This window comes from Labrus mixtus, chromosome 19 (assembly GCF_963584025.1).
Source record: "Labrus mixtus chromosome 19, fLabMix1.1, whole genome shotgun sequence".
Taxonomy (NCBI): domain Eukaryota; kingdom Metazoa; phylum Chordata; class Actinopteri; order Labriformes; family Labridae; genus Labrus; species Labrus mixtus.
In genome coordinates, this window is record NC_083630.1 from 17,571,170 (window position 1) to 17,586,109 (window position 14,940).

The 14,940-nt window shown below is 42.8% G+C and overlaps 2 protein-coding genes across 2 annotated transcripts; one reads left to right on the forward strand and one right to left on the reverse strand.

The window, feature by feature from the left end:
* Positions 1-369: 369 nt before the first annotated feature.
* maf1b (MAF1 homolog, negative regulator of RNA polymerase III b) lies at positions 370-6,512 on the forward strand. Its single transcript, XM_061064878.1, has 8 exons — positions 370-940; positions 1,561-1,649; positions 4,045-4,176; positions 4,318-4,480; positions 4,586-4,707; positions 4,803-4,922; positions 5,125-5,217; positions 5,334-6,512. The coding sequence occupies exons 2-8, from the start codon at positions 1,567-1,569 to the stop codon at positions 5,356-5,358; spliced, it is 738 nt and encodes a 245-aa protein (XP_060920861.1). The 5' UTR covers positions 370-940; positions 1,561-1,566; the 3' UTR covers positions 5,359-6,512.
* Positions 6,513-7,096: 584 nt separating this feature from the next.
* On the reverse strand, positions 7,097-14,509 carry arl8 (ADP-ribosylation factor-like 8). The gene is made up of 6 exons (XM_061064880.1): positions 14,122-14,509; positions 12,130-12,190; positions 11,882-12,029; positions 10,562-10,645; positions 10,259-10,410; positions 7,097-9,569 (listed from the first exon to the last, which is right to left on the reverse strand). Exons 1-6 carry the CDS (start codon positions 14,165-14,167, stop codon positions 9,521-9,523), a joined length of 540 nt encoding a protein of 179 aa, XP_060920863.1. The 5' UTR covers positions 14,168-14,509; the 3' UTR covers positions 7,097-9,520.
* Positions 14,510-14,940: the final 431 nt, after the last annotated feature.

The window sequence follows — 14,940 nt, forward strand, 5'->3', positions numbered from 1 at the left end:
AGTTCTTTCTAAAAAAGATCCACAATAAGGGAAACTGGCTATGTTAACAACGTGTTTTATGCAACTCCAGACCACAAACATTTGCATTTATACGTCATTATAAATCTTTGTAGAGTGCTTTTATATCGCTGTTCCGATGTTTGGACCTTCAGAGGTGGTAAAAGGGAATAAATATCCTGTAACAACAGTTTCGTTTTGAGAACCAGTCGAGATATTTGACAGCGTCAGCCTGGGGATTGACAGAGCGAGTATTAACCAATCACATCAGTTGTCAACAAGACTGACATTCCAACGAGCCAATCACGAGAGGCGCTCTGGAGAGAGTGGGCGTGCGCTGCTTCTCGGGGTATATAAAGGAAAAAGGGGCTGGGTTTCTTCACACAGTAGATTCCGTTGTTTTGATGAGAATAGATGTCCCGCTGAAAGAAATCGACTATTTACAGGAAAAAGCGTGAACCGTTTTCGGGAAATTTCACTGTTAGGTAGCTCGTTAGCTGCTACTTGATCGAGTCGCTTGTGGAAAAAAGCGACTTGATTATTCTACACGAAGCTGTTTGTAAAAAATCAGGTCGAAAGGGATGCCGCTGCAGACAGACTCCGACGGACGCCAACAGTCTTTGGATTTAATCTCATCGCATTTGATCGGGAAGAGCAGTTTTTCTATAAATTTAAAAGGCCTCAGTATAACCCATTCTCGACCGAGTACTTGCTGGAGATGCTTATGTCCGAGTGCGAACTAAAAGCCCGACAGGAGCGGTTATAACAATCAAACTAGCAATCAGGCTAGTTAGCCCACCGTTAGCTGGTCAACAACAAAGCGGGGGTCGTTAATCTTTTAGCTTCACAGAGTGACCAGTTAGGTTACAAAAACCGAGTGTAAAGTCGACGACTTGGCCTTTTAAAACCCCTTTCTTCCTGCCTGTGGTGAAAACATCGCTCGGTGAGTGAATTGTGTAATTTTCTATCGATGTACTGAACCAGGAAGACGATTTGTCAACTTGGATTCTTTCAGGGTGGGGGAGGGGCTACACGGATATTATGTTGTGACCTATAACTGTAACCCCGCACTACTAATCCTGTTTAAAGCCTTTTATTTATTTGACCTGTTTTATCAGATAATATCGACACATTCACAGTACACAGATATGATTTGTTTTACCTTTAAATGTGTGATTTATTTACCTTCTGGGAAAAGCAGACAAGTCAGTTACATTTTACCCACATTGAGCTTTTACAAACATGTCGCATTAAATTTATAAAAAATATAAATGCCATTATACAATATTTATCTTTTTAAATAGAAGTCAAATACCCCAGTGTCAACACACATAAAACAAAAATGTGGGAACCGAAAGAAATAACACGCATAAAGTAAATTCACATGTATGTATGTATATATTAATTAACAATAAGTAAGTTTTACCTGCTTTTTGTAAAATAACAATAAGTAAGGTCTTTTACCTGCTTTTTGTAAAGTGTCTCGAGATAACACTTGTTATGAGTTGACACTATACAAATAAGAATTGATTGATTAACTTTGTTTTCTTCTTTTTGTCACAGACAGAAATGAAACTGTTGGAAAACTCCAGTTTTGAAGCCATCAGCTCCCGGCTGTGCGTTGAAACAGGAGAGTCTCGTATCCTTGGCAGGTAAGGGGGCTACAGTAACCTCTGCTTGTGTTTCAGCTGGAACACTTGAGTAGCAAGAAGATGAACTTTTATTTGTCCCACACAAAGTGAGAGAAATTTGTCTTGGGCTCTTCACCCGGGCTGCAGCCGTGAAAACACAACATTCAACATCATTCACATTAAACATAAAATCAATTAACATTATTCAATTATGTCCGGGGGAAAAATGAGAATACAAATAACATCAGACTAGTTTTACAGTCCAGACTAGTACCTATCCTTTCTTATTTGCCACTATTTCAAAGTTTTAAAGACGCAGGGATAAATACATTTTTAAAACCTGCTCACTCAGTATACAACAGGGAAACTCTGAACCTCTCACCTTCGGGCAGCGGCTCGTAGCCAACTTGTCTAGGACATTTTGGTATTACTTAAAAGGAACAAAGAGTGTCTTTAATATCAGGGAACAAGTTGCAGGCTTTTTTGTTTGTGTGTTTTTGCATAGATACATAAAAACACAACCTCAGCCAGGGTGTGCACACAGGTGTGTTTATTGAGTCTACTTCAGTAGTGCAGGCTTAGTTGCTCAACAGGAACTTGGAACAGAAAACACGATAACTATGTTTGGAAAGCGACATTCTTGGATCTTATACTGTATTATTTAAGTTGTTGCTAGTTCTGCTTTATTTCCTTGTTAATTGTTTAGCACCAATACACCAAGTCAAATTCCTTAATAAAGGCAATAAAACCCGATTCTGATTGTGGTGAGCACGAACAGTAAGTGCTTGACTTTAGTTTCCCTCTTGTCTGATATGATATCGTCAAAGAAGGACACAGTGTGTTTGGTTCAGAGATCACCGACACAGTTCATAAGTGGGACTAGTAGAGCAGATGAGGACGTGCATGTTGTGCAACATTGTGATAACCCAGCACTAAACTGAAAGTTAATATCTAACTGGTTGTGCATGTTTTTGAGTTAAGATTGTCTTTAACTTTTCCAGTGTGTTTGGAGTTACGTAAGGCCTTCAGCTTCAGTGACGGAGTAGTTACATAAAAAAGGCCCAGTGGGTTGTGTTTGAGTTATGCCGAGTCTGAGAGCGGGGTTTTCAGTGTGGGTGTTGAAACTGAGCTTCTGTGCTGGTTGTGACCTAAAGCGACACACAGCGAGGTGTCCTCTCACACTGCTCTGTGGCTATTTTGGACACAGTGATACAGTGTTATTGGCACATACTGTAAGTACATGCACAGATAAACACATAACAGCAATGCTGCATGAGAGCTGAGTGCTGCTGAAGCTGCCGACGCGGCTGGTGTTTAGGCTGCTTAGAGGATTAGTGAGGCAGCTCATCATAGCAGCAGGACCTGCAGGCTGCTGGCTATTTGAGTAGAAATGTACCCACAGGGCCGGTTTCCCACAGATGAACTTATGATTTAACATAAAAAAAAAGCCATTAAAAAGATGTTTCATATGTTTGTTCTTTGACTTGAAAAAATGTCACACAGTGCTACTCAAAGGGCTTTAAGCTCAAAGATATAATTCTGTTCTGGGTAAAGGTCATTCTCATGGTGTGAAAATCTACTCTGTGACGTACATAAATTGCTGATTCAGGTCTATATGCGTAAGCATGTAAGCTGGCCTTGATAAGAGTTGTGTACAGAGCTTGTTGCTGTTGCAGCTTTTCAAAAATAATCTTTGAGTGTTTATAATCTTCCCCTGGCTCCAGTGTCAGTGTTTTGGCGGCAGATCAGCTGTGTTGTGGATGGAAAACCGGGGCAGATATTTCCATCGCAGGGTCCACCACGGCCATAGAATGTGCCTATAATTAGGCTGGCAGGGCCGGTGTAAGGTCTCGGCAGCACTCCAGTCTATCTTGAGTTGCACAACCTTTTTGCTCTTGCATAACTCTCGGGTGGGAGGGGCAAAATAAACAACTGCACACCCGTCTGCTCTGCTTTCGTATCTGTGACTGTGGCGTCTGACCCAGAGACATGAAGGAGCAGGAAGTTTTGGCACAGAGTTGTTCAGAGTCGTGTGGTTAAGACATTTTGCAGCTGTGTTTTTGATGTTTGTGATACTTTTAGGATCTATTACTTTCATTTCTGGATATCATAAAGCTGCTTAGTGCACACAGCCAAGAAAGATACTTAAAGTTTTGTTTACTTGGTGTCTTATATGCTGTAACTTCTATTTATGTCATTGGTGGAAGAAAGTGTGACATTGCTTCATAGACTTATGTATTTAAAGTTCTCTTAAGTGCTCCCAGTGTGTTTGTATAATTGTGTGTTGAAGCCTAATGGACTAGTACAGCGCTCTTTAGAGATTAGGTAACACATTTTCACTCGTCTCAAACAGCACACCTGTTTCTTTGACTTCATATTCAAGGTTATGATGCATAATAATTTGATTTTTCTGCAGGATTGAGAGCTACTCCTGCAAGATGGCAGGGGACGACAAACATATGTTCAAGCAGTTCTGCCAGGAGGGGGAGCCGCACGTCCTGGAGGCCCTCTCCCCCCCTCAGTCCACCAGCGCCACCAGCCCTTCACAGTGAGTACTGCAGTCCACAGTGGAAGAGAGCCGGTTTTGGTTTAAGGTCTAAGGAAGATCTTATGATTTGGTTCCTTTCTTTATATGAAAGTATACTGAGGAATGGCCTTTTAATTTCCCTCTCTGTGTTATTCTGTTCAGGCTGGGGAAGAGCATCGAGGATGCAGAGAACCCTCTGAGCGACAAGTGTTGCAGGAAGACTCTTTTCTACCTCATCACCACGCTCAACGAGTCCTTCAGACCCGACTATGACTTCAGCGCGGCGCGGGCCCACGAGTTCAGCCGAGAGCCCAGCGCCAACTGGGTAAGCATGCTGTTCTGTAGCTCACCTCAAAGGCAACGCAGGTGTTCGTCTTGACTTAGAAAATAAAAATCGCAGTGTTGTTGAATGTGACTGTTCTCTCTGCAGGTGGCTAACGCAGTGAACGGCAGCTTGTTCTCAGCCGTGGGAGAGGAGTTCAACTCGCTCGGGCCAGAGCTGTGGAACGCCATGGACCAGGAGATCAACCTGCAGGGCTGTGACATTTACAGGTAGCTTTGCTCGTGATTTATGAGCTCAAAACAAAAAACACCTTACCACGCGTTATCCAAACATAATCCTGACATGGTTTGATATTTGCTTCCAGCTACAACCCTGATCTGGACTCGGACCCTTTTGGTGAAGAGGGGAGCCTCTGGTCCTTCAACTACTTCTTCTACAACAAAAAACTCAAGAGGATTGTATTCTTCACATGTCGCTCAGTCAGGTCAGCAGCTGCAGCACAGTCCCTGTTTAGTTTTGCCCAGTTACACCTTCTAGAGTTCTAGACTAGGGGATACATAGTAACATTTGATGACTGAACGTATTACTCTGAAACATTCACCAGCAGTTATGCACCAGTTTAGAAAAGTCAGAAAAAGACAATAAATGCATCCACCTGATCCGGTTTCACTCTGTCCCACCTGCAGCGTCTTAAGTGGCTACGGCCGTGATTGTCTCGACAATGAGCTGGACATGGAGCTGGACAGCGAGGAGGAAATGGACGGCTTCGCTGAGGATAGGTGAGGCCGGTGATCATTGAGTAGTTCGTCATAGCTCGCACCATTTAAGTCATTAGAGGTGCACGGGAGGTGTTTTGCTGACGCTGTCATGTTTATCGTTTCTTTTCCTCTCTCAGGTTCCCCAGAGCTCTGTGCGTGTGAGTCCCTCGCCTCAGTCAAAGAACATCGAGGCTGTCTCTTCATCCCTTTTTTTTTTTTCCACCTCATATACCCTCTTGGCTTTTTTTTTGTGACATGTTGCTGCCTCATCCAAAGCCATTTTCACTCATCATTAATCTTGTGCATGTTTGAAGGCCTCTCCTCTGCTGGCAGTGAACTGAACCGCGAGTCGGTGGACATTTTGTTAAGACCCAGCGGTAACATTTAAGCTCCTTTTACTCTCCAGTTTGCTTTTTTTAACCCAAAACTCAAAAGCCCGAACAAGCACAGATGAATACAAACACACACGGGCTTCTCTGCATCTGCCACATTTCCAAAGAGACCCCTTCATGGACACTTGAGAAGAAGAAGAAGGTCTTATTGTGGACGAGCAGGCACCAAAAAAAAAAACTGCGAGCGAGTAGAGTTTCTTTCATGTGATGTCAACCAGGAGGAGTTCGGATAACACCAGCATAAACGCAAACTCACACAGACTTAAGATTTGACGCTGAGCTGGAGGAAGGCTGACTCACTGAACAGCAGAGAACTCATCTGTCACTCATCGTTTGCTAGATTTTGTGTGTTGTGTGTGACATTGGCGTTACTGTGAGTTTTTTAGCACTGAGTTTGAAATCTTAAAAACGCTGCATTTATAACTGAAACTTCTATTATTGAATCTTATTACTGCGAGGAGCTCGTCTGTACTTTAGACAGTAGGGCATTGCCGAGGAGACGGTCGTTGGCACCCGGGGTTGCAGCTTAGAAAACATATCAGCGTTCAACAGATATCCTGTTCAGTGTCATCTGTTGTCCAGCTCCATGATTTGATTTTTTTTTTTTATACCTTGTCTAAATTGTTTTTCCACTGCTTAATTCAACCTTGGTCCATTTCTAAATGTCGAGTCTTGCCAGTGATTCTTCTTTGCTTAATATTCCCATGCAAAGGCATCATTACAGTGAATGTATAGTCCAACTTAGAGAAAAAACCCCAATACAGTGAAATGCTACATTTGACATGATTTTTTTAGACAAGCGAGAAGCTCCTCTTTTACGTTCCTTAAAGTTTCTAAGAGTTTTGTGACTTTTCTTGGCTGTTCTGTGCTTTGATGATCCGGCCGATATATCGCAGCTGTGAATAAACCGTTGTTTGAGTCAGACCCGGTGTGCTTCTTACTAGAGATGCACCGAAGGCTACACACATCAGAAGTCAAACCTGGCACTGCATTTTACATTGACAGCGCAAAAAAATCTATTAAAAATTACAATAATTCCAAGGAAATGTATGTGAACTTTGTGCTGGGCTTCACATACAAACAGGAAGCAGCAACTACTGTAAGCTTTTCAAATTAAATGTTTTAAACTGAAGTGTAAGAATTGTACTTTTGATCAGACAAGAGCTGTTCCATCTCGTCTGAACGTCGTCATGGAGACGATTTGAGGGCACTTACAACAGTTCAGTCGGAGCATCTTAGAAAGCGAAACTGTGCGAGCTGAGAATGTTTACGGTGCCCAATGATCTGTGGATCGGCCCCGTCAGTCCGATATCAGATACATAAATTGTGCCAATATCAGACCCGGTAACCGATGTTAGACCGGATCTTCCCCAGCTCTAATGCAGATTTTAATAAAATACAACATTCCCTTCACAGTGCTGTCGATATCTAGTTATAACTCATAGAAGGAAATAAACACTTTGCTTGTGAGCAAATTTGCATTACACAAAAAAAGATGAAACTCCTGCTCAAAATTGAAAACCAACTTTTATTGAAAACAAGTGAAATACAGTCCATGACCCCGACTGATAACCACCCCACAGAGAGTACATGTTCTACTTCCCTTGCTCTGTCAGATCAAGGTAAAAGCTGTAAACCTTAACCCTGCAGGGTCCGGGGCAGAACCCTGTAAGTGTAAAAATACTTTACCCCACCTTATTCAAGAGACCCAGAGGCACACTCCCTGACCACGATGGGACGCCATTTTTAAACCGATGAAACTCATGCACCGCCTCCTTTTTTTTGGCCACTGATTTGAGCTTGAAAATGGTAAACATGGTTTCAAAGTGACACGTGCATAGATCTGTTAACAAGGGATTCTTATAGCGGGTCAAAACAAGGGGCACACTGTCAACGCCATCGCCCAGACACTCGGGACAGCACGGGTAATAAGGCGGAGGAGGGTCAAGTATTCGAGCTGCGGGATGGCGGAAATGTTCAGATCATCTTAATGCTACGGAAAAATCGAGTTCTGATGGTCGTCAAGTTACACCTTCCTGTACACGTGTGGCACCTGTTCTGATCCCTTTTGTAAAATGGTCCAGGACAAAAGAATTAACCAAACATGAGGACTCTCTCTCACACACACACACACACACAAACACACCCAGAGAATCAATGATCATCGTGAATCCAAAATCGATCCAGATGCTAACTCGCCATGATCCCTGCTTTACATAAAAGCCAATAAAACTAAATAAAAGCAGTGTTTTAATTTAAAATACTGTTATTAAAACTGAGCGTGTTACCTGTATCAGAAATTGTTTTCAGCCGTTTAATACTTTGAATTAGAGAAGAGCTGGCTGTATGGAAGCCCGAAGCAGACATGCATGTATACATTAATGTTCCCGTCATATGGAAGTTTTCACTTCGTTCCGCTGAGATCTCGAATTATATATGTTATTATCTCGGGGTAAAAATCTTAGTTTTGCTTTAAAACCGACTCATTGTCATTTTGTTGGGATAACAAATATTCTTCTTGCTATAAACAATAAGAATAAGACGGTCTCTGTGAAAGGCGAGACTACAGCATGCCAAGCTGTCACTGCCCACACCAACGAGGCAAGTTAACCTTATTTTATACGTTTGATTTTTTGCCTCTGTAACTCTGACGGAAACGTTATGAGCCGAGATCTCAAGGAAACAACCGGGGAATCAGAGTATCGTAAAATCTGGTTTAAGACGCACTTATAATACCTATTTTTTAATCTACGCCTTAAACATCAGTGTGACCACGACCAGATTGGCTGCACGACTTTTGAACATCTATTTTCTCTCATTATGTCATAAGCATGAATTTAAATTAAAGGGTGGTATATTGATTCGTAAATAAAACTGAAAGAGTCCTTCATTAAAGTTAACGCGTGACCAGTGGCGGTGAGCAGTACGACTCGCGGGGCGGTGGGTCTGTAACTTTCACCGGGAGCTGAGAGCTCAACTACCGTACTGTAGCTAGTAGGAGTGCAGACTTTACAGAGGGAAAACCTGACTGATTTCAAGAGCTTCAGAGCTGCAAAGAAACGGACTTAGAAAATAGAAATCATCACGCAGGAAGAAAGTTTAGACAATTTTTCTCCCTCTAAAATCAGACTGCGTCATATATATCGAGCGACTTATATTCCCGATTTTACGGTAAATCAAATGTATGAATGCAGGTCTGCTTAGGGCTCCAGTGGGTTTGTCTTGAGTTTAGTCGGTTACCATGCCAACACTTGGATTCTGCACCGCTTGGCTTGATTACACACTGGTCCAGGCTCAAGGTTCATTTGTGAAACCCTTCAAATGTGAGAACAACAATGTAGCTTATGAAACTGAGATCATGTGTAACAGAAATCGATGGCTGTGCTACCAAAAAAAAAAAAACCCAAAACAAAACAAACATGAGAACTTTGTTTATATAACAAAAAAAAAAAACACTATGTAGTGCTACCTTTCCCAGCAAACTGCTTTGACAATACTGCTTGTAATCCCTTTGCCCTGTGGGTTTGTACCTGAACACACATTTACAGAGAAACAACAATGGTATTAGAGCTGCACAGTACTTCTCAAAGCTGGGCACCAACATGGTGTTTATGGCAATCTCGTGATATGATATGGTGTAACATGATATGTACGTAGTGTAAATAAGTGGTGTCCACTTGGACATGTATCCTCCTCCTTTACTTTAAAAACAACTTCTCACTCCACAACCAGGTCAGTTCACTCGTTCTGGAGAGGAAATCGCAGCACCACAGGAACAATGAGCCCCCTTCCTGTGTTGTCTGCAGGGGTCCAAGTCCATTTAAATTCATCATTAAAAAAATAAAAAAAGAACATGAACCTGTAAAGGAGATGCTTTAGTGCCACCCGGCGGGTGGTGCAGGTAGTCAGGCCGTTCACGGCTGAGGGAGGGGCTATCTGAGTCCGGCCCTCGAGGTCATCCACTCCAGGCCTTGGCACAAACTGTAAGAACAAGGATGAGAAAATGAACAGCTGTTCAGATGCACTGCTGAAGTGTGTTTTAATGAATTATATTGTTGTGATGATGTAGAAAAACATGGCAGACACATCCAGGAGCTACAGGAAAAGCTTAAAAGCACACAAGTGATGTCCTGATGAAGGTTAATGAGGCTGTCTTTCTGTTTGTACCAGGAAAACATCTGAGGCTACTCAGGGCAAACAGCGCCATCTGGTGGTGTGCTAAAGCTACAGACAAAGAAGACTGCTGCAGCTTAGACGTCCAGTTTGTTCACAGCTTAATGTGGTGATGATATTTATCAAACTACAACTTCAACAATCATCATATCTTTCTTTATTTCCCTCTTTGTATCACCAATGCATTACTGGAAAAACTCAAAACTTCTCAAACACAAGCTCAACTTAAGAAACTATACTACATTTAGCATATGTTAAAGTCTCAATATTTTAAATAAATATTGTCAAAGCTTTTCCAGATTTGCTATCTTTGTTTTTATCTTTTAATCGGTCTCCTATAGAGGTCATTTATAAACATCTACACACTGTTTGGCCGAGATCACAAGATCATTAAATGAAGATTTAATTGTTTGATTGATCAAACTCCAGCTGAGCATGTCACTGTAAACCCAGGTGTCTGTAAACCATTTTAGAAATCATCTCCAGGTGTCACTCACCCCTCTCCTGTAAGTGCACAGCAGGACTGGATGTGCCAGGGGTGGTCTTTGATGGAGCTCAGGGTGAGGTATTTGGAGATCTCGGCTGCAGACATACAGTCCTTCATATCCTGCTTATTGGCGAATATCAACACAGCTGCTTTCCGCAGGTCCTGAGAGGGGAAACGCACAGAAACAATGAAGCCATAACCTCGCTGCCGTCCCCCCTTTTGATGCACGAGCTCCGAACAATGAAGCACGGTGCAGAGGGCAGACTTGGGTTAAAATAACAGAGTCAGTCCTCTATACAAATCTGCGTTTTACCTCATGAGCCAGCATCCTGTAGAGCTCCTCTTTAGAGACGACGAGCCGCTCTCTGTCGGTGCTGTCCACCACCAGAATGATGAACTGTAGCAGAGGAGGCAAAAATCACACTCACTGAGTAACCCGCTTTTCAAAAGGCATTTACAGCAATGAAACGCAGCCCAGCAGGGGGGGGGGGCTGGCATTTCCGGGCCGAGGTCCTCCTCACAATGAGCGCTGGAGACCTCTATGCTAATAACTCCTCTGTGAACGAGGGAGAGTGACCCCGCATGACAAAAGGACCAAAGGAACGTTAATTTTGGAGAGATGTGAGAGACGCCACTTAAGCCTAACGACCCGAAGCTGCAGCACACGTTATCCAACATGACTGTGACCCCGAACACAGAATCTATACTTCAATGAGAGGGGAGTTACTATAGTAACTGTGGGGTTACTATGACAACTGTAGGGCTTCACGTAACTCCAATCTAAACCCCTGTGTTAAATGTTGCATGAATTGTGTGTTTAGAAAATGATGACTCAAAAGAAGCTGGTCATGTGATATCCAGTTCAAGAACAAACTAAAGCTGCTCCACACCTGCACAGCACTCCTGTACTTATCAAGACACTACCGGGATCAGCTGCAGGGTTAGAAAGAATATGTCTGCGTACGTTGAAATAGAGATTAAACGGACTTTAGCCTGCCAACTCCCCAGAACGCAGTCTGGACAATATCTGACTGAGCTGATATTTGAACAGAGCAGGTAATGCACCTGAGTGTGTGCTGCTCAGAGTGAGTCTGCTCTTTAACCTTTTGCAGCGACTAGCAGATTCATTTTCTCCTCATCGAATGATTGTTGGATCTCCATGAGAAGAACAATATAACCACCTCAGTCTGAGCTGTCTTTTTTTAAATAAGTCCAACAATCTGACAAAGAAATGTGAATGAATTCGGACAGCTAAAAACAGGAATATCAAGTATATTCTATATGTTGTGTTGAATCCAAATAATCGAGCATGTACTATGTCCATGAGTGAAATATATAGATTGTCTGGCAGATGTTTTTTTCTTTAGTGCACTGTCTTTAGCCTCCCCCTCACATCTGCCTCGATTCTCCCCCCCTCTCCTCCCCACAAACACAGCAGAGGCTGACCCCCGCTTTGCTTTTCAGACGGGCCCCTTTGTGAAAAGGCTGACCTCTGGCTCGGGACGCCCCTGCTGCCGTCTGTGCTCTCTGAACAAACACACCAGCTGCTCGAGAGGAGAACCCGCTGGCTGCTGGACACGACTTCTGTTCCCCTCCGACGATAAGACAAAAAAGTGTTGCCTGTATTTCTCACCTCTGTGTTGGAGTAATAGGTGTTCCAGGAGGACCTGAGGGACTCCTGCCCTCCGATGTCCCACATCAGAAAGTGGGTGTTCTTCACCACTATTTCTTCTACATTGCTGCCAATGGTGGGTGACGTGTGGACCACCTCATTCATCAGACTTTAAGGGGAAAAAAAACACAGAATCACAAAGTCAGTTTTTTTTAAATAACATGAAGCTTAAAAAAAGGCTTTACTGTAAATATGAAAATAAAACTTACAACTGGTAGAGGATTGTGGTTTTCCCTGCATTATCAAGTCCAACAATGATCACCTTGTGCTCTGAAAAAAAAAAAACACAAACATTGATTACAGAACATAAACGATGAGTCACAAGACGTGCAGGAAAAACAGACGGTAAAGAACTAGTGACGATGAAGGCCGCCTGTGGCGTCGCCTCACGTCCTGGACAAAAAGTTGCACTTGATGACACCACAAAGACTACAGTCGACGGCCAACCACCACGTACAGTATGTTTTGGGACACGTGTGAGAGGAAATAATGGCACTAAATGGGCGAAAGCATGGGTACTACAGCGGCAGACTCAAGGGGCTTTCTGAACCAGCTGGAGTTAAATGAAACCTCTGAACAGCCAATCAGAGAGATTCCTCGCACCAACCGCCAGTTCAAGATCGAAATGACTGAAAAAAAGGCAGACAGGGGTCGACGGCCAACTAGGGCAATGTTTGGTTTAGACCTTGGTGCATCAGTTCCTTAAGACTCAAACACCAACTGTTAAAACAGCGAGTGGCCACGAGTGCCATAAAGTATGATTCAGTCTATAGGAAGCATTCCTTTCATTCGATGCCGCCTATTCAAAATGATAAAACTCCTTTCTTCAATTTTCCAGATTTTACGACCAGTCAGCACAGTTTGCAACACTAAAGGCTTCGACGCCCGACAGCCAGGCGACGGTTAGGACTAAATGCAGACTCTGAGTTGACATGGATGTGCCAAAACATCCCACTCTAGTGGTTTGACTTTTCCACCCCTCCTGAGGCCTCTGGCTGCAAAGGAGGAAGGAAGTCTGGTCAGAAAGGGCTCGGAGATCCGACAGTCTCTATACACTATAACGGGGTTTTCTGGAGGACACTGGGTGTCTATTACTTCCTGAAAGAGAAGCTGCCCTGTGAGGATGCTGGGTAAAACTAACAGATCACCAACTTGAGGTATACGATGCAACGGAAATCTCCTTCTATATAAGAAATAAGACCTTACACTATAGCGATAAGTGCTTTATTGCCATGTGTTAGATTTAAGTGATGATCTAAACTGGAAATTTACAGAAAAGTGTGAGTTCACACAGGCTTCAAGAAAGATTCCTTTGTCCCCACAGACAAAGTGTTCAACTCTTTAGAGTACATTAAAACTCGGTGCGTGAAGGCTTAATTACTTGTAGCTACATGTCTTCAAAGAGATTAAAAAGCAATAAAAGAAAGATAAACTGTGAAGTACAGATGACACAAATGGCAGTGTGAGGGATTCTGCTCTGACAAGCGATGCTCCAGGTGAGATTATTAGGACACTGTGGAGACTGCTGCTGGTAATTAGATTCTACTCGGGTTGCAAACAATTCAACAGTGTGCTTACTTGTGATCTCTCTAAAGTGAATGAAATGTTACACTGAAAAACAGTTTAATACAGAAGCGTCAACATCTGCAATCCATGGAGACATACACACTGATCTGTTTTCATGCTCAAACATGAGTAACACTGAAGACTAACACTGAAGAGAAGCAGTGGAAAAACATCTGTATCTGCAATCGGCAAAATGTGTATTTTAAACACAAGTATCGGCCCTGGTTTTCACAATCGCTGCATGCCTAACTGTTCAAAGAAGTGGCAAACAAATACAAATAAAAACCTGAAAGTTGCATACCTGAATTCAATGCAAAGGTTAGATTATCTGCTGCCTCTGTTGATTGTTCCCTCTCTGATCCTGGATGGTCATATTTACATGCAAACAGCTCTCTGGAGAGAGTGAAGTTATGTAATGTTATGTGTCCTACGCTCCTGCAGGCTTACTGAGACTTGAGGTAATTCTGCTGGCTGGCTGACTGATAAACAGATTAAGTAGAGTGGTTAATAAGTAAAAGACACGGGGGTGTAGTTTATATTGTTGTTTTTGCAAGCCAAACAAAGAGTTCAGCTGGTGCAGGCTGCTCACTTTGTGCTAACTGTTATTAATATTATAGTTAGCGGGAGGTAGTTACCTTGGTTACAGAAGAAGCTCCACAGTTTGGCGAAAATGAGCCCCATTGTTTATGTTACTAAACAATGACCGTCCGTCTCTCCGTCGTTGGTAGAGTGGGCAGCACCTCCGAGCTTCCACTCCCGAGTCCACACACCGTTCAATCCGTGACTGGCCGCGGCTAGCTAACATTAGCTGGATGATCTCTCGTCCGCGAAACACCTCACCGACCTTTTCAACGCCGACTCCATGCGCCCCGGTTAAATGTGATAAAACAAATCTCACAACAAGCATAGACGTCGGGCTCCGTCGATGTCAACCTCCAGAAAACAGCACAAACACAAGGTGAGAAGAAGTGCAGCGATGTGTTGCTGCTGCTCGTCGTGCAGCTTCTTTCTGCCCGTTAGCCGCGGCTGGTTTGTGGTGTACTGAACAAAACAGCAACCCCAGCTATTCAGTTATCTTCCGGTTGCGCGGTGACGTCACGCGATGTAAACGTCGGTGGAGGTGGAGGCTTGTGAAAAGGCAACAGGCGTAAATCTACACGGAGTAAACTATAATACAAAAGATGAGATAATCCTTTATTTATCCCACAGTGGGGAAATTTACATTGTTACAGCAGCAAAAAGCAAAGATTGCAGACAAAAGGTGAACACAGTACAATTTAAATAAAATAAAAATTAAGAATGTACAAAAAAAATACAAAAAAATAGATAGATGGTTATAAGTTATACAGCGTTTACATGTTGTGTGCTTCTGACCATGTCTAAAGTACTTATACAGATTTTAATTTGGAAATAACTTACAAGGAATTTTTATTTGGCAATTTTTTTTTCGTTGA

Bases quoted from the DNA above. Each gene is read 5' to 3' on its own strand.
- maf1b (XM_061064878.1), top strand. From the start codon at position 1,567: ATGAAACTGTTGGAAAACTCCAGTTTTGAAGCCATCAGCTCCCGGCTG. The intron at 4,481-4,585 runs GTAAGCATGCTG...TTCTCTCTGCAG, and splicing joins GAGAGCCCAGCGCCAACTGG to GTGGCTAACGCAGTGAACGG. The intron at 5,218-5,333 runs GTGAGGCCGGTG...TTCCTCTCTCAG, and splicing joins GACGGCTTCGCTGAGGATAG to GTTCCCCAGAGCTCTGTGCG.
- arl8 (XM_061064880.1), bottom strand. From the start codon at position 14,167: ATGGGGCTCATTTTCGCCAAACTGTGGAGCTTCTTCTGTAACCAAG. The intron at 10,646-11,881 runs GTGAGAAATACA...CCTCTGCTACAG, and splicing joins CCTATTACTCCAACACAGAG to TTCATCATTCTGGTGGTGGA. The intron at 10,411-10,561 runs GTAAAACGCAGA...TTCCCCTCTCAG, and splicing joins ACAGGATGCTGGCTCATGAG to GACCTGCGGAAAGCAGCTGT.